Genomic DNA, 22,580 nt, shown 5'->3' with positions numbered 1-22,580 from the left:
CAAAAGGGGATCAAAGGATACAATTTGGAAAGGAAGACGTCAAAATATCACTGTTCACATATGATATGATAGTATTCTTAAGTGACCCCAAAACTTGTACCAGACAACTCCTAAACCAGTAAACAACTTCAGAAATGTGGCTGGATATAAAATTAACTCAAACAAGTCAGTAGCCTTCCTCAATTTAAAGGATAAACAGGCTGAAGAAGAAATTAGGGAAACAAAAGCCTTCACAATAGTAACAAATAATATAAAATACCTTGGTGTGAATCTAACTAAGCAAGTGACAGATCTGTATGACAAGAACTTCAAGTCCCTGAAGAATGAAATCAAAAAAGATCTTAGAAGATGGAAAGGTCTCCCATGCTCATGGACTGGCAGGATTTATAGTAAAAATGTCCATCTTGTGGAGAGCAAACTACAGATTCAATTCTGTCCCCATCAAAATTCCAACTCAATTCTTCACAGAGTTAGAGAGAGCAATTTTCAAATTCATTTGGAATAACAAAAAACCCAGGATAGAGAATACTATTCTCAACAATAAAAGATCTTCTGGAGGAATCACCATCCCTGACCTCAAACTGTACTACAGAGCAATAGTGATACAAACTGCATGGTATTGGTACAGAGATAGGCAAGAAGATCAAGGGAATAGAATTGAAGTCCCAGAAATGAGCCTACATACATATGGTCACTTGATCTTTGACAAGTAAGCTAAAACCATTCAGTGGTAAAAAAGACAGCATTTTTTTTTTTGGTTGGTTTTTTGTTTTGTTTTGTTTTGTTTTGTTTTTTTGTTTGTTTTGTTTTTCGAGACAGGGTTTGTCTGTGTAGCCCTGGCTGTCTTGGAACTCACTCTACAGACCAGGCTGGCTTTGAACTCAGAAATCTGCCTGCCTCTGCCTCCCAAGTGCTGGGATTAAAGGCGTGCGCCACCACTGCCCGGCAAAGACAGCATTTTCAACATATAGTGCTAGTTGGGCTGGAGGTCAGCATGTAGAAGAATGCAAACTGATCCATTCTTATCTCAAAGTACAAAACTTAAGTCCAAGTGGATAAAGGACCTCCACATAAAACCAGACACACTGAAACAAATAGAAGAGAAAGTAAGGAAGCGCCTCAAACACATGGGCACAGGGGTAAGTTCCTGAACAGCATACCAATGGGTTATACTCTATGGTCAAGAATTGACAAACGGGGCTGGAGAGATGGCTCAGAGGTTAAGAGCACTCACTGACTGCTCTTCCAGAGGTTTTTCTTTCTTTCTTTTTTTTTTTTTATTAGATCTTTCATTTACACTTCAGATACCATCCCGTTTCCCCATTCCCCCCCCTTAGAAAACCCCTATCCCATGCCCCCTTTTCCTTTTTGCATTTATACATTTTTTTAAGAAATGTTAATCATAGGCTTTATAAGTTTGGTATTGTTCAATCAGAGGTGTAACCCACTACCCAACCTAGATATATCAACTATCTTTGACTGGTGGAGATACATAAACATCTGCTTCCCTGTTTCCCCCCTCTATCTCTCTTTCATCACCTAGCTTCTCCTCTCCTTCTTCTTCTCCTCTTCTTACTCCTTTTCTTCCTCTCAGTACTCCTCCCACCTTAGCTCCTCCTACACATCACCCTTCCTGTTAAAAGGAAACTTTTCTCTCCAAATACAATTAGAGCATAATTATGCCTATTTGTACCAGTGAGGTACAAGATGGTTGAAAACTTATAGCTATTTACTTTGAGAGAAAAGATCTGAGTGTATGGTCATCAGCTGACATTCATCCTAAAGCCAAGGAAAAAGCCAGGTTCAGAACTAAGTGTTTTAATTAGGATAGATGACAGAGGTGCTGGTTAGTCAACAAAAGGATGGACTGGGTATTAGGACTATCTTCCAGAGGTTTTGAGTTCTATTCCCAGCAACCACATGGTGGCTCACAACCATCTGTAATAGAATCTGATGCCCTCTTCTGGTGTGTCTGAAGACAGCTACAGTGTACTTATATAAATAAAATAAATCTTCAAAAACAAGAATTGACAAAGGGGACCTTATAAAGTTGCAAATCTTCTGAAAGGCAAAGGACACTGTCAATAGGACAAACCAACAACCAACAGATTGGGTAAAGGTCTTTACCAATCCTACATCTGATAGAGGGCTAATATCTAAACTACACAAAGAAATCAAGAAATTAGTCTCCAGACAATCAAATAACCCTATTAAAAAATGGGGTGCAGAGTTCAACAAAGAATTTTCAACTGAGGAAACTCAAATGGCTGCGAAGCACCTAAAGAAATGTTCAACATCCTTAATCATCAGAGAAATACAAATCAAAACAACCCTGAGATTCAACCTCAAACCAGTCAGAATGGCTAAGATCAAATACTCAGATAACAGCAGATGCTGGTGTGGATGTGGAGAAAGAGGAACACTCCTCCATTGTTGGTAGGATTGTAAGCTGGTACAACCACTCTGGAAATCAGTCTTGTGACTCCTCAGAAAAGTGGACACAGCATTGCCTGAATATGTAGCGATACCACTCCTGGACATATACCGAAAAGATGCTCCAACATATAACAAGAGCACATGCTTCACTATGTTCGTAGCAGCCTTATTTATAATAACCAGAAGCTGGAATAAGCCCAGATATCCTTCAACAGAGGAATGGATACAAAAAATGTGGTACATTTACACAATGGAGCATTACCCAGCTATTAAAATCACTAAATTCATGAAATTCTTAGACAAATGGATGGAACTAGAAAATATCATCCTGAATGAAGTAACCAAATCACAAAAGACCACATATGGTATGCAATCATTGATAAGTGGATAGTAATCCAAAAGCTCACAATACCTAAGATATAACTCAGAGACCACATGAAGCCCATGAAGAAGAAAGACCAAACAGTGGGTGCTTGGTCCTTCTTAGAAGGAGTAACAAAATACACACAGGAGTATATACAGAGACAATATGTGGAGCAGAAACTGGAGGAGCAATTGTCCAGAGAGTGCCCCACCTGGGGTTCCATTGCAGTTATAATCACCAAATGCAAACACTGTTGTGGATGTCAGGATGTGAATTCTGACAGGAGCCTGATATACCTGTCTCCTGAGAGGCTTTGCCAGAGCCTGACGTATACTGAGGGGGATCATTGAACTGATCATGGGGTCCCCAATGGAGGAGATACAGAGAAGACTGAAAGAGATGAAGGGGCTTGTGGCCCAATAGGGAGAGTGACAATACCAATCAATCAGAGCTCCAAGGGTCTAAGCAGCTAGCCTGGGAAGAGGCATGTAGGAACCCATGGCTGCAGCTGAATATGTAGTGGAGGATAGACTTGTCTGGCATCAGTGGGATAGGAGGTTCTTGGTCCTGTGAAGGCTGGATGCCCCCAGTTAGTGGGAATTCAAGGGCAGAAAGTTTGGGAGTGGGTAGATAGGATGGAGAACACCCTCATAGAAATAGGAGGAAGGAGAATGGTATAAGGGGTTTCTTGGGGGGTCTTGGGGAAAGAGGATAACATCTGAAATATAGATAAATAAGTATTTGATAATAAAAACAAACAAACAACCAAACCAGATAATGGAACTTGCTATAGCACTCGAGCACTGATACTTTTTTGGCGGTATTTAATACTACCCATATTACTGTGATTTCTTATAATTGTCAAGGAAAAGAGACTGTGTAAGCGGCCCATGGGACTTTAAAACAAAGTTTTCATAAAGTAAAAAAGGGGGAGGTATATTCCTGTACACCGCAAATTTATTTCAATCATGTTCTTTTTATTTTAATTTCTTAAAAAATATTTGGTGCCAAGGAACTTTCTGCTGAGTGTCTATGGCACATAACAAGTAGGCATACTTATACATAGGTGAAAGGGAAAGACCTACTTAATGGCATATGGCATGATCCTAATCAGGTATTTAATATGGGGAAGAGGAAATGTTTGTGTTTTTTCTGCAGGATGCTGAAGGAACACGGTGGCTGCCAGAGGTACAGGTGAGACACTCTGGTACCAGGACAAAGAATGATGCTGACCTGTGAGCTTTCTGAGTGCCCTGACAGTGGTGACTAGGAAGCTGTATTGGACATATATTTCTGACCCACCTTTGCTAAAATATTTCAATGTAAGTTTTTCGTGTCTTCTGTCTGAAGAAAAGCGGATGACATAAATGACTGCAAGGTTTCGCAGTTGTGACATGAAAACTTTTTTACTACTGGGCCTATAAGCTCTTGCTTCTTTGCCTTATTTTCTCACTTTGCATTATGTTGTACTAGTAGATGTACAACAGCTCATTCTCTCAAATAAAGACAAATCCAATGGGGTTTGTCATAGACTGAGAAAGAGGCTAAAACTCTGTTGGATTGGTACAGTTTGTGTGCTTGTGTGTGTAAGGGGGTTGGAAGCTGGAGGAGCAAATCCTGCAATGTCCCTATCCATGTCAGTAGCACCAGTCTTGGCAACCTAGAGGGAATAGGTTTGTGATTCATGGGCAAATCTGAGTTCCAGGTCAGCCTGATCCATAGTTCCATGACCATCAGATATACTCAGAGAAATAGCATCTCTAAAACAAACGAACACCAAAAACAAAAATATAACCAAATAAAAAACAAAGCAAACAAAAATCATATTTGGTCAGTATTGTGGAAATACACAGAATCATGTACACATAGTGACATTAAATATTTAGAGGAAACAAATTCAAAAACCAGGCTACATCAGTATTACATATGAAGAATATCTAATATCAACAGGTATGATATGATCCACTTATATGAATAAATGGTTTTGGGACATTTATTTTTAATGTCCATATAGGTGAAGTAAACACTGTGACAAAATAAATAAACACTTTCCTTTTCACATGTTCATCTTTTAAATGATGAATTTTACTATCTGTTTGATACATATGTCATGGTAGCATTCGTTGTTCCAGATATCAGTTATAAATAGATTTGTATACTCAATACATGAGTAACATTTTTTGCTAGATGGTTAACAAAAATAGTTGTCTTAACTCCTTTTGTCAATGCATTTGCAGAAGCAGTGGTGCTAGCAATTAATGGAATTAAAGCTGTTGTACCAGCAATAATCAAGCCTGCTATCCTCTTGCATCTGCTTAAAGACTAATTCACTTTTTCCAGCACTTTCAAGCTTTTTTTTCAGAGAAGCAAGGTTTTCTAATACTTAGGGCAGTGAGACAAAATCTGGTTGATAGACCCCCATAACAGACATGCCAGGTTTCAACACACTAATGTAATTGGAAATTATATAGTCAATGCAACCCATAACAATTGGTGTAAAAGAGACAAAACCAATTTAAGCTTGACAATTAAAAGAGCCACAAAACATGCACCAACCATTGCTTGAAATTCAGATCCTGTCCCAACACCATATCTAGCTATCCCAACATCACAGCAAGCTACTGTCAGCTTCCAACATGTTCCTGACAAACTCCAGATCCAGTCCTCCAAAAGTGGACTGCTATCTTCCATATTGGACTGTTCTCCAGACGAGTATATGATTGAGTCCTAATAGCTGGGCACCTTCAAGAAGAATACAAGAGACATAGTTTTTCTTTTCTATTCTCTATCACACAAAAATTTGAGGAAAGGCAGCTTGTCCCATCTGGGATATAGTCAAGCAAAGGTGGGTCAGGAACATATGTCCAATACAGCTCCCCAGTCACCCTTGTCAGGGTACTCAGCAAGCTCACAGGTCAGCATCATTCTTTGTCTCAGCAACAGTATGTCTCACCAATCTTTTTAAAGTTCCATGGGCCTCATCCACAATGCCTTGTCCTTGAGGATTATGTGAAATCCCAGTAATAAATTGTTGACAAAAAGTCTCGACTGCTCAACTACAATTACCAGACCCATGATCTGTTTTTTTTTTTAAATTGGCTATTTTATTTATTTACCTTTCAATGTTATCTCCTCTCCCATTCCCCCCAAAAATCCATTACCTCCTTCCCCTTCCCCCTATTACTATAAGGATGTGCTCCCACAATCCTCCCATTCCTGTCTCCCTGTTCTCGAATTCCCCAACACTAGGGAATGCAAACTTTTAGGCACCAAGACTGTCCACTTCCAATGATGCCTGGCGAAACCACCCTCAACTACCTATACAGGTGGAGCCATGAGTCCCTCCCTTTGTGTTCTCCAGCTGGAGGTTTTAGAGTGGCTACTCCAGCTTGCTTCTTCGGACCATTTGCTTAAAAAATTGTTTTCCAGCCTTTTACTCTAAGAGTCTGTCTTTGTCGCTGAGGTGGCTTTCCTGTATGCAGCAAAATTCTGGGTCCTGTTTATGTTTCCAGTCCATCAGTCTATATAGTTTTATTGTGGAATTGAGCCCATGGATGTTATGAGACATATTAAGGAAAAGCGATTGTAGCTTCCCGTTATTTTTGTTATACAGGTGGAATTATGTTTGTCTGGCTAACTTCTATTGTGTTTGTTAGAACAGGATTACTTTCTTGCTCTTTCTAGGGTATAATTTCCCTTCTTGTATTGGAGCTTTCCTGCTATTATCCTTTGTAATACTGGGTTTGTGGACAGATATTGTATATATTTGGTTTTGTCGTAGAATATCTTGGTTTCTCCATCTATGGTAATTGAGAGTTTTGCTGGGTATAGTAGCCTGGGCTGGCATTTGTGTTCTCTTAGGATCTGTATGACATCTGTCCAGCATCTTCTCACTTTTATAGTTTCTGGTGAGAAGTCTGGTGTAATTCTGATAGATCCACCTTTATATGTTACTTGACCTTTTTTCCTTACTGCATTTAATATTCTTTATTTGTTTTATGTACTTGGTGTTTTGAATATTATGTGACAGTAGGTATTTATTTTCTGGTCTAGTCTATTTGGCATTCTATAGGCTTCTTGTATGTTTATGGGCATCTCGTTCTTTAGGTGAGGAAAGTTTTCTTCTATAATTTTGTTGAAGATATTTATTGGTCCTTTAAGTTGTGAATCTTCACTCTCATCTATATCTGTTATTCTTAGGATTGGACTTCTCATTGTGTCCTGGATGTCCTGGATGTTTTGTGCTAAGAATTTTTGCATTTTCTGTTTCCTTTGACAGTTGTGTCAATGTCTTCTATGGTATCTATTGTCTTCATCTGAGATTCTCTCTTTTATTTCTTGTATTCTGTTGGTGATGCTTGCGTCTATGACTACTGATTTCTTTCCTACGTTTTCTATCTCCAGGGTAGTTTTCCTTTGTGATTTCTTTATCGTTTCTACTTCCATTTTTATGTCCTGAATGGTTTTGTTTAATTCCTTCACCTGTTTGGTTGTGGGGGTTTTTTTGCAATTCTTTAAGGGATTTTTGTGTTTCCTTTTTAAGGGCTTGTACATGTTTACTTGTGTTCTCAAATTCTTTGAGAGTGTTATTTATGTCCTTCTTAAAGTCCTCTATCATCATCATTAGAAGTGATTTTAAATCTGAATCTTGTTTTCCTAGTGATATGAGGAAATCAGGACTTTCTAGTGTTGGAGAATCATTGGTTCTAATGATGCCAAGTACCCTGGTTTGCTGATGCTTATGTTCTTGTGCTTACCTTTCACCATCTGAATCTCCTTAGTGCTACCTGCCCTGTCTTTGATTGGAGCCTGTTTTTTTCTATTATCTTGGTTGTATCAGAACTGTGTGGGGTGGGTGTTACTACTGGGTTTAGAGCTGGAGCCCAAGATCTGCTCAGTGCTCAGACACAGAGCTACAGAACCAGTGCTCCAGGCCAGAAGTGAATTCCTAGGTCCTAGTGGGTCCCAATTATCTTTGATTGGTGTGGGTGTTGCTGTCTCCTTACCTAAGATACTTCCTCGGGTTAGAGTTCCTGGGAGGCCCACTTCCTCTGGGTTCTGTGAGATTGGGAGTAGAGCTACCGCCCAGGGTCTGCTCAGTGCTCAGGCCCAGACTAGAAGGCTTAATATGTTTTCTTATTAAAATGTATCTTACTAACATAAGGTATTTTGTCTTTTTTTTAGTTGTGTTTCTCAAAGCATATATTAAACTTGTATTGAATTTGCAATTAAAGCATATGTCCATATATTCAAATTATCAACAACAAATTTAAATACACAGTTAAACATGCATATGATCGTATGTTCATATATTTCTAGCTTTTGTAGGATGCACTAGAAAAGGCATGAATTTGAGCCACCATAAGGTCCAAAGTACTATTTTATTAAATAAGCACATATCATGGCAAACACAAAATATTTATACAATACTAATTCCCACATGGAATCTACAATACAAATGAAGACGTTTGAGGATTTTTTTAAATCTATAACTTACCTCAAGTGATTGTGTCTCCTATCAATGTCTGCACGTCTACTTATAAAATCTCACCAAAATATCTCCCCCAAAATACACTAGAGGGAAAACACTAACAGAAAGGTTTAAATAAGGAAGAAAAGCTCCATAGAGGCAACTCTACAAAAAATTCGTATTTATAATCAATATTACACAGACAACAGACAGCATTTATATCTTTCCAAACATATATATATATATATATGTAAAATATATGTATACTGTTTATATATAAACAAGATATACATAATATATACACCTATATTTGTAGACTTGCATGTATGTATGTGTGTATGTATGTATGTATGTATGTATGTATGTTGTATGTATATGAAGACTGTTAAAGAAAAGAGCCATGGATTAGAAAGGGAATAATGAAATGCAACTACTGGATGTTTTACATACAAAAGGAAAGAGGAGGAAACTGACATAACTTTAGTACAATCACATTAATAAATAAATTTTAAAAATTCAAGTATATTTTAAATGATCATATTTATGAACAATATATGCCACATCCCAATAAAATTTAGTCCAAAACTCTTACAGACATCCCACAAAACCAACAAGATTAAAGGAGATTATTTTGTTTCTTCATTGAGACAAAGTCCATTTGGAAGAAAGTTAAACAGTGCCTAGCTGTTTATATAAAAGTGACCAAACACAAAATATTGATTTGGGGGATGCATTATAAAATCTCTGGACTGCCTGATCACACCAGTGTAAGTAGGAAGGGTCTCCATGGATCTAGTTCTGGTTCTGGTGCTCACACTCTCCTGTCTTCTTCTCTTCTCACTATGGAGACAGAGCTCTGGAAGATGGAAGCTCCCTCCTGGCCCCACTCCTCTCCCAATTATTGGAAATTTTCTCCAGATAGATGTGAAGAACATATACCAATCCTTAACCAATGTAAGTATGCCTTATGCTCTGCAGGTACATTGCAAAGGGAGATATAAGCCCTAATGTTTTCAATGAAATTCTATAGCTGGAAAAAATATTGTGAAATTGAGTATAAAGTAAAAAACTATAAAGTTATATGTATATTCTGACTTTTGCCTCTAATTCTAGTCAGGAAAATAGTAATGCTCTAGGTTTCAGATTCAAGAACCTGAACTGAAATGCATATATATATATATATATATATATATATATATATATATATATATATATATATATATATATATATGCGCCAGGCAATCCTCAGCTGTATATGTGTTGAGGACCTCAGACCAGAACATGTATGCTGCCTGGTTGGTGGCTCAGTGTCTGAAAGAACTCAGGGGTACAGGTTTAGTTGAGACTGCAGTTCTTCCTATGGGGTTACCCTCCTCCTCAGCTCTTTCCAACCTTTCCCTAACTCAACCACAGTTGTCCTCATCTTCTGTCCAATGATTGGGTTTAAGTATGTTCATCTATCTTAATCTGGTGCTTGTTGGGGCTCTGTGAATACAACTATGCTAGGATTCTATCTATAAGCAGAGCATAGCATGAAAATATATATATGCATAGCAAGACCAAGGGCCTCCCCTCCCATAGATGCCAAATAAGGCCATCCTCTGCTATAAATGCAGCTCGACTCATGGGTCCCTCCATGTGTCTTCTTTAGTTGGTGGATTAGTCCCTGGGAACTCTGAGAGTCTGGCTGGTTGATATTGTTGTTCTTCCTATGGTGTTAAAAACCTCTTCATCTCTGTCAGTTCTTCACCTAACTCCCCCATTTGGGTCCCTGTGCTCAGTCAGATGGCTATCTTCAGGCATCAACATCTATACTGATATGACTCTGGCAGAGTATCTCAGGAGACATCTATATCAGGCTTCTGTCAGCAAGCACTTCTTGGCAACAACAACAGTGACTTGATTTTTTGGCTGTATGTGGAATATATTCCCACATGGAGCAGACATTGGATGGTCTTTCCTTCATTGTCTGCTCCACTTTTGTACCTGTCTTTCATTTAGATAGGAACAATTTGGGTTAAAATTTTGGGAAGGGTAGATGGCCCCATCCCTCAACTGGGGGACGTTCCTCACCCTTGGGTGGTCTCTACAGGTTCTCCCTCCCCTGTGTTAGTTATTTCTGCTGTCATCCCCATTGGGTCTTGGGAGCCTCTTGCTTTCCTGGTGTTTGGGACTTTTTTTGTGTACCCCTGTTTTCCATTTCTCTTTGCTACACGCCTCTGTTCAATTTCCTGACCTTCTGTACATCTCCCCATTCTCCTCCCACACCTGATCCTGCCCCCTTTTTCCTCTCCCCCTCTTCTCTTCCTCAAACATTCTTTTTACCCTCTACCTCCCATGATTAATTAGTTCCTCCTTCTAAGTAAGACTGAAGCATCCACACTTTGGTCTCCCTTCTTCTTGAGTTTTCTTTGGTCTGTAAGTTATATCTTGAGGATTCTGAGATTTTTGTTTAATTCACTTATCAGTGAGTACATACCATGTGTGTTTTCTTGTGAAAACACTCAGGATGATATTTTCTAGTTTTATCTATTTACCTAAGAATTTCACTAAGTCATTGTTTTTACTAGCTGAATAACATTCCGTTGTGTTACTGTACCATATTTTCTGTCTCCAGTCCTCTGTTGATAGAGCTCTGAGTTGCTTCTAGTTTCTGGCTATTGTAAACAATGCTGCTATGAACATAGTATAGCATGTGTCCTTGTTATATGTTGGAGCAACTTTTGGGGATATGCCCAAGAGTGGCACAGCTGGGTCCTCAGGTAATACTATGTCCAATTTCCTGAGAAACTACCAGACTGATCTGCAGAGTGGTTGTACAAATTGATATCCACCAACAATGGAGGAGTATTCCTCTTTCTCCACATACCCTTTAACATTTGCTGTCACCTGTGTTTTTGATCCTAGCCATTCAGATTTTGTGAGGTGGAATTTCAGGGTCATTTTGATTTGCATTCCCCGGATGACTTAGGATATTATACATTTATTTAGGTGTTACTCTGCCATTCAAGATTCCTCAGTTGAGAATTGTTTGTTTAGCTCTATACCCCATTTTTAATAGGGTTATTTGGTTCTCTGAAGTCTAACTTCCTGCATTCTTTGTATATATTTGATATTAGTCTTCTTTCAGGAGTAGGATTGGTAAATATCTTTTTCCAACCTGAAAGTTGACATTTTGTCCTGATCACAGTGTCCTTTGCCTTACAGAAGCTTACAATTTTATGAGATCCCATTTGTTGATAGTGGATCTCGGAGCCTGGGTCATTGGTGTTCTGTTGAAAATTTCCTCTGTGACCATGTATTTGAGGCTCTTTGCCAATTTCTCTACTAATAGATTCACTGTATCTGATTTTTTGTGGAAGTCTTCAATCCACTTGGACTTGAGCTTTGTACAAGGAGATAATAATGGCTCAATTTTCATTCTTCAACATGTTGACCACCACTTAAGCCAGCACCATTTTTGAATATGTTGCCCTTTTTCCACTGGCTGATTTTAGATTCTTTGTCAAAGATCAAATGACTGTAGGGGCGTAGGTTCATTTCTGGTTCTGGATCTTCAATTCTATTCCATTCAATTCTACATGCTGGGCTTTTTACCAATAGCATGTGTTTTTTTTTCACAATTGCTCTGTAGTAGAGCTGAAATTCAGAGATCATGATTACCCTAGAAGTTCTCTTAATGTTGAGAATAATTTTCAGTATCCTGGGTGTCAGGAGCCATAATGGGATAAGCTAATAATTAGCAGTTAATCATCCTGAAATGGCTTACCTTGGATTAATATATAATCTGCGACAAGTGAGCTCTTATCCAGCAAGGTTGTAAGGGACTTATTTTAGGAAAGATTCCTGCTATTAATATGTTTTCCCATTATTATTATTATTGTTAAACAAATATAGCAATCACTAAGCAATAGCACACCCCTTTGTAGCAGACCACTGCAGATCCACAAAGATGTACTGTCTTGTGGTGATGCTATATAGACAAATAAATGGCTTCTTAAATCTTAATGATGATCCTATAAGAATTCCTAAAATTATATCAATGTTTATTATTAAGTTCTTTTGTAGCGGGACTGCTATTAGGTCTCTTTCTGTTAGTCAAAACTGCAATGAGAACTCTGCCAGTCTTCCAAGTATCATCAGTTAATTGCTCTTAGAGAGTAACCAGACTTTCTCCTACCCAAAGCACATTCTAAGAGGTTGTAAAACAATTAACCAAAGGTCCCTAACAGGGAACTAATGATTTATTATAGGTGCTAGGACAGAAGAGAAAATATTGCCTGGGTTTAGCAATACAAAACCACTAATTTCTTATTTATAGTTTTAAACCTTCAGTGAACCTGTGGAGCTAGATAGGTGATGGATGTTTAGCTAGATAATTAGTCCTAATAGATATGCATGTAAACATTCTCTGTTTTAAACTTCCATGTCAATTTACAATTTGATTTTTGGTGGGAACTTGTGATGAACTTTGTAACATGTGATCATGTGCTCTGAAAGATGTATAAGTACTGAAGACAAAGATAAAGAGAGAGTCGTTCATCCCTTTCCTTCCTTTTTCCCTGCCTAGAATTTTTTCCCTTAGAATTTTTCACTTATCAGATTTTTTTTCCTTTTCCACACTTAGGACCTTTCTGCTTTTCCCCTTAGATAGCTTTCATGGAAAGCTTTTTACACTTAGCAATAAACTCTATAAAAACTTCTCTAAGTGTCCTTTTCTTCCTGTGACCTCAGACTAGCAGGCATAAGTTAGAGCCCAGCAGTTCCTGCTGAGATAGAACAAAGGCCACATAGCCTAATCCTCCTCTTTTAGGCTACAGGTATTAATCACCCAAGCCTGCAGTCTTTTATCCTCAGAAGAAGTTTTTAGGACATTTTAAAAGTTATCATCAGCATTTCAGTACAGGTCAGAGAGCCTGAAATCCCTGAGACCCACAGACTTTAAAGGCTTCACCAGAGTCCTACACTGTGCACTTGCTACTACCTTCTCCAGGTCAGGAGGCTCCTGACAGCTTGGTTTTTTATTTTTATTTTTTAGTTATTTTATTTTTGTTGTTGTTGTTCCAAATTTATTTGAGAATGGCTTTTTCTATCTCTGTGAAGAATTGAGTCGGAATTTTGGTAGGGATTGCATTGAATCTATAGATTGCTTTTGGTAACATGGCCATTTTATTATGTTAATACTCCTAATCCATGAGCATGGGAAATTTTTTCATATTCTGAGGTCTTCTGTTTCTTTCTTCAGATGCTTGAAGTTCTTGTCATACAGATATTTCCCTTTTCTATTAGAGTCACACCAAGATATTTTATTTTATTTTATTTATGACTATTATGATGGGAGTTGTTTCCTTAATTTCTTTTTTGGCTTCTTTATCCTTTGAGTAGAAGAAAGGCTATTGATTTGTTTGAGATAATTTTATAATCAGTTACGTTGCTGAAGTTGTTTTTCAGCTGAAGGAATTCTCTGGTGGAATTTTTTGGGTCACTTAGGTATACTATAGCACCTGCAAATATGGATATTTTGACTTCTTCCTGTCCAATTTCTATCCTGTTGACCTCTTCTGTTGTTTAATTCTTTTGGCTAGGACTTTGAGTACTATACTGACTAGCTAGGAAGAAAGTGGGCAACCTTGTCTAGACCTTAATTTTTTGTAGAATTCCTTCATTTTTTTCTCCATTTAGTTTGATGTTGGCTACTGGTTTGCTGTATATCGCTTTTTCTATGTTTACGTATGGGCCTTGAATTTCTGTTCTTTTCAAGATTTTTAACATCAAGGTGTGTTGAATTTTGTCATCTGCTTTTTCAGCATCTAGTAGATGATATTTGGTTATGTTTCCTTGATTTTGTTTATATGGTGGATTACATTGTTGGATGTACTAATATTGAATCTTCCCTGCATCCCTGGGATGAAGCCTACTTGATCTTGATGAATGATCCTTTTGATGTGTTCTTGGATTTGGTTTGCAAGAATTTTATTGAGTATTTTTGCATCAATATTCATAAAGAAAGTTGGTCTGAAGTTCTCTTTCTTTGTTGGGTCTTTTTTGTGATTTTAGTGTCAGTGTGACTGTAGCTTCATAGAATGAATTATGAAGTGTTTCTTCTGTTTCTATTTTGTGTAATATATTGAAGAGTATTGGTGTTAAATCTCATTCAGAGTACTCACAGCTAAGAATTTTTGTCTCAGCACTGCTTTCATTATGTCCTTTATATTTGAGTATGTTATACCTTCATTTTCATTAAATTCTAAAATGTCTTTAATTTTTTTATTTCTTCCTCGATCAAATTACCATACAGTGAAACTTTGTTCAGCTTCCATGTGTATATGTGCTTTCTGATGTTGTTGATGTTATTGAGGACACTCCTTAATCTGTGGTGATCTGATAAGATGCATGGGATCATTTCAATATTCTTGAGTCCATTTTTTTGACTTGTTTTTTGACCAAGTATATGGTCAGTTTTGGAGAAAGTACCATGAGGTGCTGAGAAGATGGCATATTCTTTTGTTTTAGCATGATATCTTTCAAATCCATTTCATTCATAACTTCTGTGAGTTTCACTATGTCTCTGTTCAGTATCTGTTTCTATAATCTGTTCAATGATGTGAATGGTGTGTTGAAGTCTCCTACTATTGTTGTGTGAGGCTCAATGTGTACTTTAAGCTTTAGCAAGTTTTTTTTTTTTTTTATGAATGTAAATACCCTAGCATTTGGGGAATAAATGTTCATAATTGAGAGTTCCACTTGGTAGATTTTTTTCTTTGATGAGTATGAAATGTTCTTTCTCATCTTTTTTGAGAACTTTTGTTTGAAAATAGATTTTATTCAATATTAGAATGGCTGCTCTAGCTTGTTTCTTGGGACCATTTGCTTGGAAAAAGACTTTTTCCAGTCTTTTACTTTGAGGTAGTGTCTGCTTTGTCACTGAGGTGTATTTCCTGTATGCAGCAAATTCTAGGTCCTATTTACATATCCAGTCTGTAAGTCTATGCTTTTTTTTTTTGAGAATTGAGTCCATTGATGTTAAGAGATGTTAGGGACTAATGATGCTTCATCTTATTTTTATTTTTAGAGGTAGAATTAAGTTTGTGTGGCTATCTTCTTTTGGATTTGCTGAAACAAGATTAATTTCTTGCTTTTTCTTGGTAGCTGTTTCTTTCCTTGTGTTGGAGCTTTCCATAAATTATCCTTTGTAGGACTGGATTTATGGAAAGATATTGTGTAAATTTGGTTTTGTCATAGAATATCTTGGTTTCACCATCTATGGTAATTGAGAATTTTGCTGGGTATAGTAGCCTGGGCTGTTATTTTTATTTTCTTAGGGTCTTTATGACATATGCCCAGGAATTCTGGCCTTTAGAGTCTCTGTTGAGAAGGCTAGTGTAATTATGATATGTCTGTTTTATATGTAACTTGACAATTTTCCATCACTGCTTTAATATTCTTTCTTTGTTTTGTTCATTTGTTGTGAAAGGAGAAATTTCTTTTCTGGTCCAATCTATTTTGGACTATATATAAGCTTCTTGTATGTTTATGGCCATCTTTTTCTTAGGACAGGGAAGTTTTGTTCTATAATTTTTTTGAAGACATTTACTATTCCTTTGAGTTGGGAATCTTTGCTCTCTTCTATGCCTATCATCCTTAGATTTGGTCTTTTCATTGTGTTCCAGATTTCCTGGATGTTTTGGGTTAGGAACTTTTTTGCATTTTGCATTTTTAAGTGTTGTGTCAATGTTTTCTATCATACCTTTTTTATGCCTAAAATTCTCTCTTCTATCACTTGTATTCTGTTGGTGATGCTTGCGTTTCTGATTCTAGGTTGTCTCTCGTTGTGATTTCTTTATTGTTTCTATGTGCTTTTTTAGACCCTCGATTTTGTTTTATTCCTTCACCTGTTTGGTGGTGTTTTTCTGTATTTTTCCAAGAGACTTATGTGTTTCCTCTTTAAAGGCTTCTACCTGTTTACCTGTTTCTGTATTTCTTTAAGGGAGTTACTTATGTCCTTCTTAAAGTCCCCTATCATCATCATTAAATGTGATTTTAAATCACAATCTTGCTTTTTCAGTTAGTTGGGGTATTCAGGGCTTGCTCTGGAGGGATAACTGGGTACTGATGATGCCAATTATCTTTGGTTTCTGTTCATTATGTTCTTGTTTTTGCCTCCCCCCTTCAGGTTATTTCTGGTGCTAGCTGGATTTGCTGTCTCTGACTCTAGCTTGTCCCTCCTGTGAGTCTCTGAGCCTATGGTCTTAGGTGTGTCAGCACTCCTGGAGACCTGCTCTCTTTGGTCTGGATTTGGGTGCTGAGAGTTCTATGTAGAACAAGGTTAGCTCCAGTGGTGAGATGGAAACCTGAATGATCCCCAGCTGCTTGGAAGTTCCTGGGTCTTGTGGCCTTCCGGCAGGTCCTACTTTGGCCTGGTATTTGGGCAGCAGTGGTGATCTCACCTGTGACCCTTGATGTGTCATCACTCCTGAGAGACCTGCTCTCTCTGGGTGGGATCAGCAGGATTGAGAAGATGATAGTTGTGGCACAGGCTCAGCTCAGGGGTACAGATGGAAACCAGAAGGATCTTGTCCCTGGCAGCTTGATGGTTTCTGGGTCTTGTGGGCTCTGGGCAGGTCACAATTGGGCCTGATATTTGGGCAACAGTGGTAGTCTCACCTATGATTTTTGGTGTATCAGCACTCCTGGGATACCTGCTCTCTCTGGGTGGGATTAGGGTGCAAATACTTGTGGCCTTTTCTATTATTTTGACTGAGGGTGAAGAGTAAGGGATATTTTATTTAATGACTCAGAATTTTAGACATGCAATGTTCTTGGATTTGACATTAATGCTGTACTCGGAAGAATTTACTGGAGTCTTCTTTGAAGTAAATCCAATGTACATGATCTCATATGTGAAATAAAACCAATCAACAGTATATGTGTTATTTTTAACCATCTAGTAGTCTATTCATAGATTGTGACTTGAGCCTAGAATGATGATTATTGAGACTGTGCTTTTTTAATGATGCTTCATGCTATGGTACACTTTGGATGATGCCCACTCTATGTACATTTGTAACAATAAAAGAGAATGGTAGTCGAACATTTGTCTTAATCTAAGAAATTTTATTTCTACTATTCACCACAGGGATCTCTAGTTTTAACAAGAAGTGTTTTCCAACTGGTTCTCTAGCACTCATCTGAGTATTGAAATCATTACAGTATGAGGTTATTATGAAAGTGATGCTCAATATCCAGTAATGAATAAAGAGAGAGCCAAATTTGAGTCGACTTATTTGCAATAGAACCCTGGAAATAAATGTGGCAATTTTTCTAGTTTCTTTGCATAATATGAAGAACAGATTAAATTGACAATCTTAGTGTGATAAATCTTTGGTTTTAGTGTATCAACAACCTGGGGGATTTTCTGGCACACTGTAGGCCATCAATGTATGATAATCATCACAATGTAAGGAATTATACAGAATTTAAACTGAGTTTTTCTGAATAAAAATGTTTTAACACAATATTATCAAAAAACTAAATAGATTGACTCTGGAAAATACAATATTTTTCATTAATATTTGTTTGCTATTTTATTGCAGTTTTCGAAAACCTATGGCCCAGTGTTCACTCTGTATTTCGGCTCACAGCCTACTGTGGTATTGTATGGCTATAAGGCAGTGAAAGAAGCCCTCATTGATCATGGGGAAGAGTTCTCTGGAAGAGGAAGGCTCCCAATTTTTAATAAGCTCTTTGAAGGACAGGGTAAGAGTGTGTGTGTGTGTGCGTGTGTGTGTGCATGTGTGTGTTTATGTGTATACTGGGCAGTTTCCACAGTGAATTGAAAGGTGGAGAGTAGAGGTCATGATTGCTTTTCAGGCATAGGGTATGACTCCACTGATGCCACCTGCCAGCTTCTTCCTTTTGTGTCTGAGATTTTCAGTGTCCCAATTTCTTCAGGCCTTGGTTTTAGCCATGGAAATGTATGGAAAGTCACAAGGCACTTCACAATCAATACTCTGAGGACCTTGGGAATGGGAAAAAGGTCCATTGAGGTCAAAGTACAAGAGGAAGCACAATGTCTTGTGAAGGAACTGATGAAAACCAATGGTAAGTGCAGGTCATAATCTGACTTTTATATCTTGGTCTATGCATGGCTGTGTATGAGTCATGTTGTTTTTATCTTATTCTAACGTTCTTTCTAATGAGGTGTCATGAGTATATGTCTAATAATAACTTTTAGTGCATTATGAAACATAAATTCCCTTAAACACAAATGTCATTTTTCTTTGCATACCATCATGATAAGGTGATTATCAGTGATAATGGTTTCCATGTAAAGTAAGTAGCCTAGACTATGTGGTTTCTTTCTTTCTCTCTCTCTCTCTCTTTCTCTCTCTCTCTCTTTCTTTCTTTCTTTCTTATTTTTGAAGACTAAGAATAGCACATCTTCACTCAAGTTTCTAGTTATCCTTCCTCATTCATGTTTGTAGTTCTTAGTACAATTGTGTAGTCAGTATTTTCATTTCTCAGCTGATTTAAATAATTTATCAATTATTGAATCTCTAATTTTAGCATAATTTCAGTGTTATTTCTTCTTACATAGCATTTAATATTTTTATTTATAACATTTACTAAAACACTTCAATATAAATACTCAAAATTCATGCACACATCAAAACTAGTAAAATTATTGATTTAAAAATATTTAGAAACAGTTTCATTGACTCTAATATTTTCCTATGCATCTTCAGTTGTGGAAGTCATTTTCACCTTTATAGGTTTTTGTATTAAAATGTTGGCTGTTACTTTGCTAGCACATTGGATGCTACTTACCTAGTGCTTTCAAAGAAATATATATATATATATATATATATATATATATATATATATATATATAATGTTTCTTCTAAATACAGTGAAACACTGATAATTAGATTTTTCTTGTAAGTGGCATGCACCCATCAAAAAGTAATCTCAAAGTACTTTAGTTCATCCTCTTTGCTTAAAAACTGGGATATCTTAGTACACTGTAAGGTTTTAAAATCCTGATATCAGTTTTTTCAAGGAGTTCCACATGTTTAAATGTCTAACTTTGTTAATTCATATGACCTTTGTTTGTGTCTACATAATTTAAGATCACCTTCAACACATCACCATTTTGATCCTTTGATCACAGCAATTTCACTAAAGAAAGTACTACTAACAATCATGCTCTCATAGATTGTTATTTGTTTTGTTTCTGTCATAAAACAGTGACCAAACTAAGTTGGTGTTGGGTTCAGTTGTCTTACAGTTGTCTTAGCTCATCATTTATGGAATCAGAGCAGGACCTCAAAGAAGGATCATAGAGGCATTAACAAACAACTAAATAAATGGAAGATAGCTACTAAGTGACCTATTCAGCTTGTGCTTCTCACTTCCTTTTTCCTACTGTCCAGAATCACGTGCTCAAGACTGACACTGCCAATAGTGGGTTTAGCTCATGCCTCCATCATTAGCAATGAAAGAACAGAACAGAGAGACATGAGCCCAGATTAGTTTCCTGGAGCAATTACTCAACTGAGGTTCCTTCTTTTATTTTTCCTTTTATTTTATTTACATTATATTTACATTTCAGATTTTATCTCCTTACCCCATTCCCCCCTCCACCCCGGAACCCCTTATCCCATCCCCCCTCCTCCTGCTTTTATGAGGGTGTGCCCCACCTGCTTCCCACTCCCACCTCCCCACCCTCAAATTCTTCTCCAATCAGTGTTCAGCCTTCATGGGACCAAGGATCTCCTCTTCCACCTATGCTTAACAAGGCCATCCTCCCCTCCATATATAGCTGGAGTCATGGGTCCCTCCCTATGTGCTCCCAGGCTAGTGGTTTAGATCCTGGGGAGCTCTGGTTGGTTGGTATTGTTGCTCTCCTCTTGGTGCCACCAACCCTTTCATCTCCTTCAGTCTTCTAATTCTTTTTGGGGGACCCTTGATCAGATCAATGGTTAGCTGTGAGCATCTGCCTCTGGATATGACAGACTCTGGTAGACCTCTGAGGAGACAGTTATATCAGGCTCCTGACAGCATGCACTTTCTGACATCCATATCAGCATCTATCTTTGGTGCCTGCACCTGGGATGGATACCAAGGTAGAATGGTCTCCAGATGGCCCCTCCTTGAGTTTATGTCCCACACTTTGTTTTGTATTTGCTCCCTTGAGTATGTCAAGTTGACTAAAACTGCAAGACAATCACTGATTTTTTATTTTCCTTACAAGTAAAATAAATTACATGACTAATATAATGCACACATTATAAACATATTTGTGTTACCTTGATTCTTACTTGATGGAAAATATCTACACATTTAAATTTTGCTTAAATATATTAAATATGAGTTTTGGCCATGATAAATATTCACTTTTTTCAGTAAATATTATTGTTGCAATTGTACTAGATGCTGGATTGAGATCATGAAAATATTTTTGTAATTGTAGATTATGCATTTTGGGTTTGCTTGCCCTTAGAGTATTTTTTTCTCCTCGGTTTTCTTACATTATTCCTAGTTACCACCCAATTTTGCTCTTAGAATACTTTACCAGTGGATTTTACCATGACATATATTTTTAGAAAGTAAAATTCATTGTTTAAATGATGACCATGTGAAAAGAAAAGTATTCATTTGTATTGTCATAGCATTTTCTTTATCTTGTATGGACATTAAATGCTCTCATAACACTTATTCATATAAATGTATCATGAAATAATTAGCAGGTGTTGACATTATATTTCCTTCATATATAACGATGATGTATCCTGGATTTTTAATTTTTCTTCCTAATTCTTTAATGTCACTACATGTATATGATTCCAAGTATTTCCACTACACTCTCCAAATAGATTATAATTTTTGTTTTGTTTTATACTGTTTATATTTTTGTTTTTTATATTTCTTTTGTTTTACACATACTATTATTTTGAGTATATGTGACTGTTATGGAAGTAGGTCTATAGACCAGGCTGTTCTGCAATTCAGATTTGGCAGTGAATCACAGACCTGCCTTCTCCAGGTTGCCAGGATTACTGCTATTGGCTTGAATAGGGATATTACAGAATTTGCTCTTAAAATTGCACCCCCTACATACCTAAACACACAAACTCTACCAATCCAACAGGGTTTCAGTGACTGTTTCTCACAGTCTATTTCAAACCCCACTGGATTTATATCTTTATTTGAAAGAATGAGCTTTGTACATCTGCTGGTACCTATAGTGAGAATATATAGCACAGAAGCAAGAGTTTACAGGCTCAGTAGTGAAATTATTTTCATGTCAGAACTAAAAATTCCTGAAATCACTTATGTCATCCACTTTTCTTCATACAGAATACACCAAAAACTTACATTGAAAGATTTTTCTTATTTTATAAATAAAACCATTAATTAGAGAAAATATCTGACTAATGTTAATGGCATTCTTTCAGAACTGTTCTATCAAATCATCATACCTCATTTTGTTGCCAAGTTTGAGGGCATAGAAAATGGAATCAAGAGAGTCTTAGTCAACATGATGACTTTGCCAACATTGATGTATTCCAATCAATATTTTGGTTGAGACCTATGAGCACAGACCCAGTTTGATGTCAAGAATAAAATCTATATTTTCAATATACCTCATAGATGAATGAATTGTACGATATTTTGAATGGGTAGAACCAAAAGTTAATTTTTTAAACTGTTAGACTACTATAACACATCTACATGTCAAGCCAAAGAAGCAAACACAATAGGTAATTCTTGGAAAGTCTTTTGGCACCAACATATATTAAATTTAGCACCATAGGTTCTGTACATTCATTCCAAAAATATTGAAAAGAAAAAGGAAATATGTGAGACTATGACAGAAATACCAAAATATAAAAAATAAATAAAGAGGGAAAGGATTCTATATATCATAAAGGAGATGTATGATACAGAGCTTTGAGGGATACAAGTATTCATTGGATGGTCAGAATAGGTCTCTAAGAAATATACTATAAATTAATGTGTCAAAGAGATTCATGCCAAATATGAATTTTCTAGAAAATGCTTGGAATAAATGTAGGAACAAATTTATGGTACTGAGAAAGAAATTAATCGTGAAAATACTTAAGTGATATATTCTAAGACTGTCAATGTACCAAAGGGAGAATCTATAGATTTGACAACAAATATGAACACAGTGATATTGATGCCATTTTTGAAAAGATGGATGCAACTTAGCTTAACAGTGTAATGTTAAAAACTATTCTCCATTATCAGTAGGAAGTGCAACACTTATGTGCCAACACTGAAGTG

At 36.9% G+C, this 22,580-nt stretch overlaps 1 protein-coding gene across 3 annotated transcripts in view; it reads left to right on the top strand.

The window, feature by feature from the left end:
* The first annotated feature begins 8,999 nt into the window (after nucleotides 1–8,999).
* LOC117704125 (cytochrome P450 2C40-like) overlaps nucleotides 9,000–22,580 on the top strand; it is a 50,994-nt gene continuing 37,413 nt past the window's right edge. For 2 of the 3 annotated variants that reach the window (XM_076920453.1, XM_034496169.2), the window contains exons 1-3: nucleotides 9,003–9,224; nucleotides 17,864–18,026; nucleotides 18,222–18,371. In XM_076920453.1, the coding sequence (XP_076776568.1) occupies nucleotides 9,057–9,224; nucleotides 17,864–18,026; nucleotides 18,222–18,371 (481 nt within the window). In that variant the 5' untranslated portion in view covers nucleotides 9,003–9,056. Of the gene's footprint in view, nucleotides 9,225–17,863; nucleotides 18,027–18,221; nucleotides 18,372–22,580 lie in introns of all 3 variants that reach the window. The other variant, XM_076920445.1, reaches the window with a different exon arrangement.

Source organism: Arvicanthis niloticus, chromosome 1 (genome assembly GCF_011762505.2).
Source record: "Arvicanthis niloticus isolate mArvNil1 chromosome 1, mArvNil1.pat.X, whole genome shotgun sequence".
In the NCBI taxonomy this organism is placed as follows: domain Eukaryota; kingdom Metazoa; phylum Chordata; class Mammalia; order Rodentia; family Muridae; genus Arvicanthis; species Arvicanthis niloticus.
Note: the sequence above shows the minus strand (reverse complement) of the source record. Positions and strands in the feature narration are given on the sequence as shown.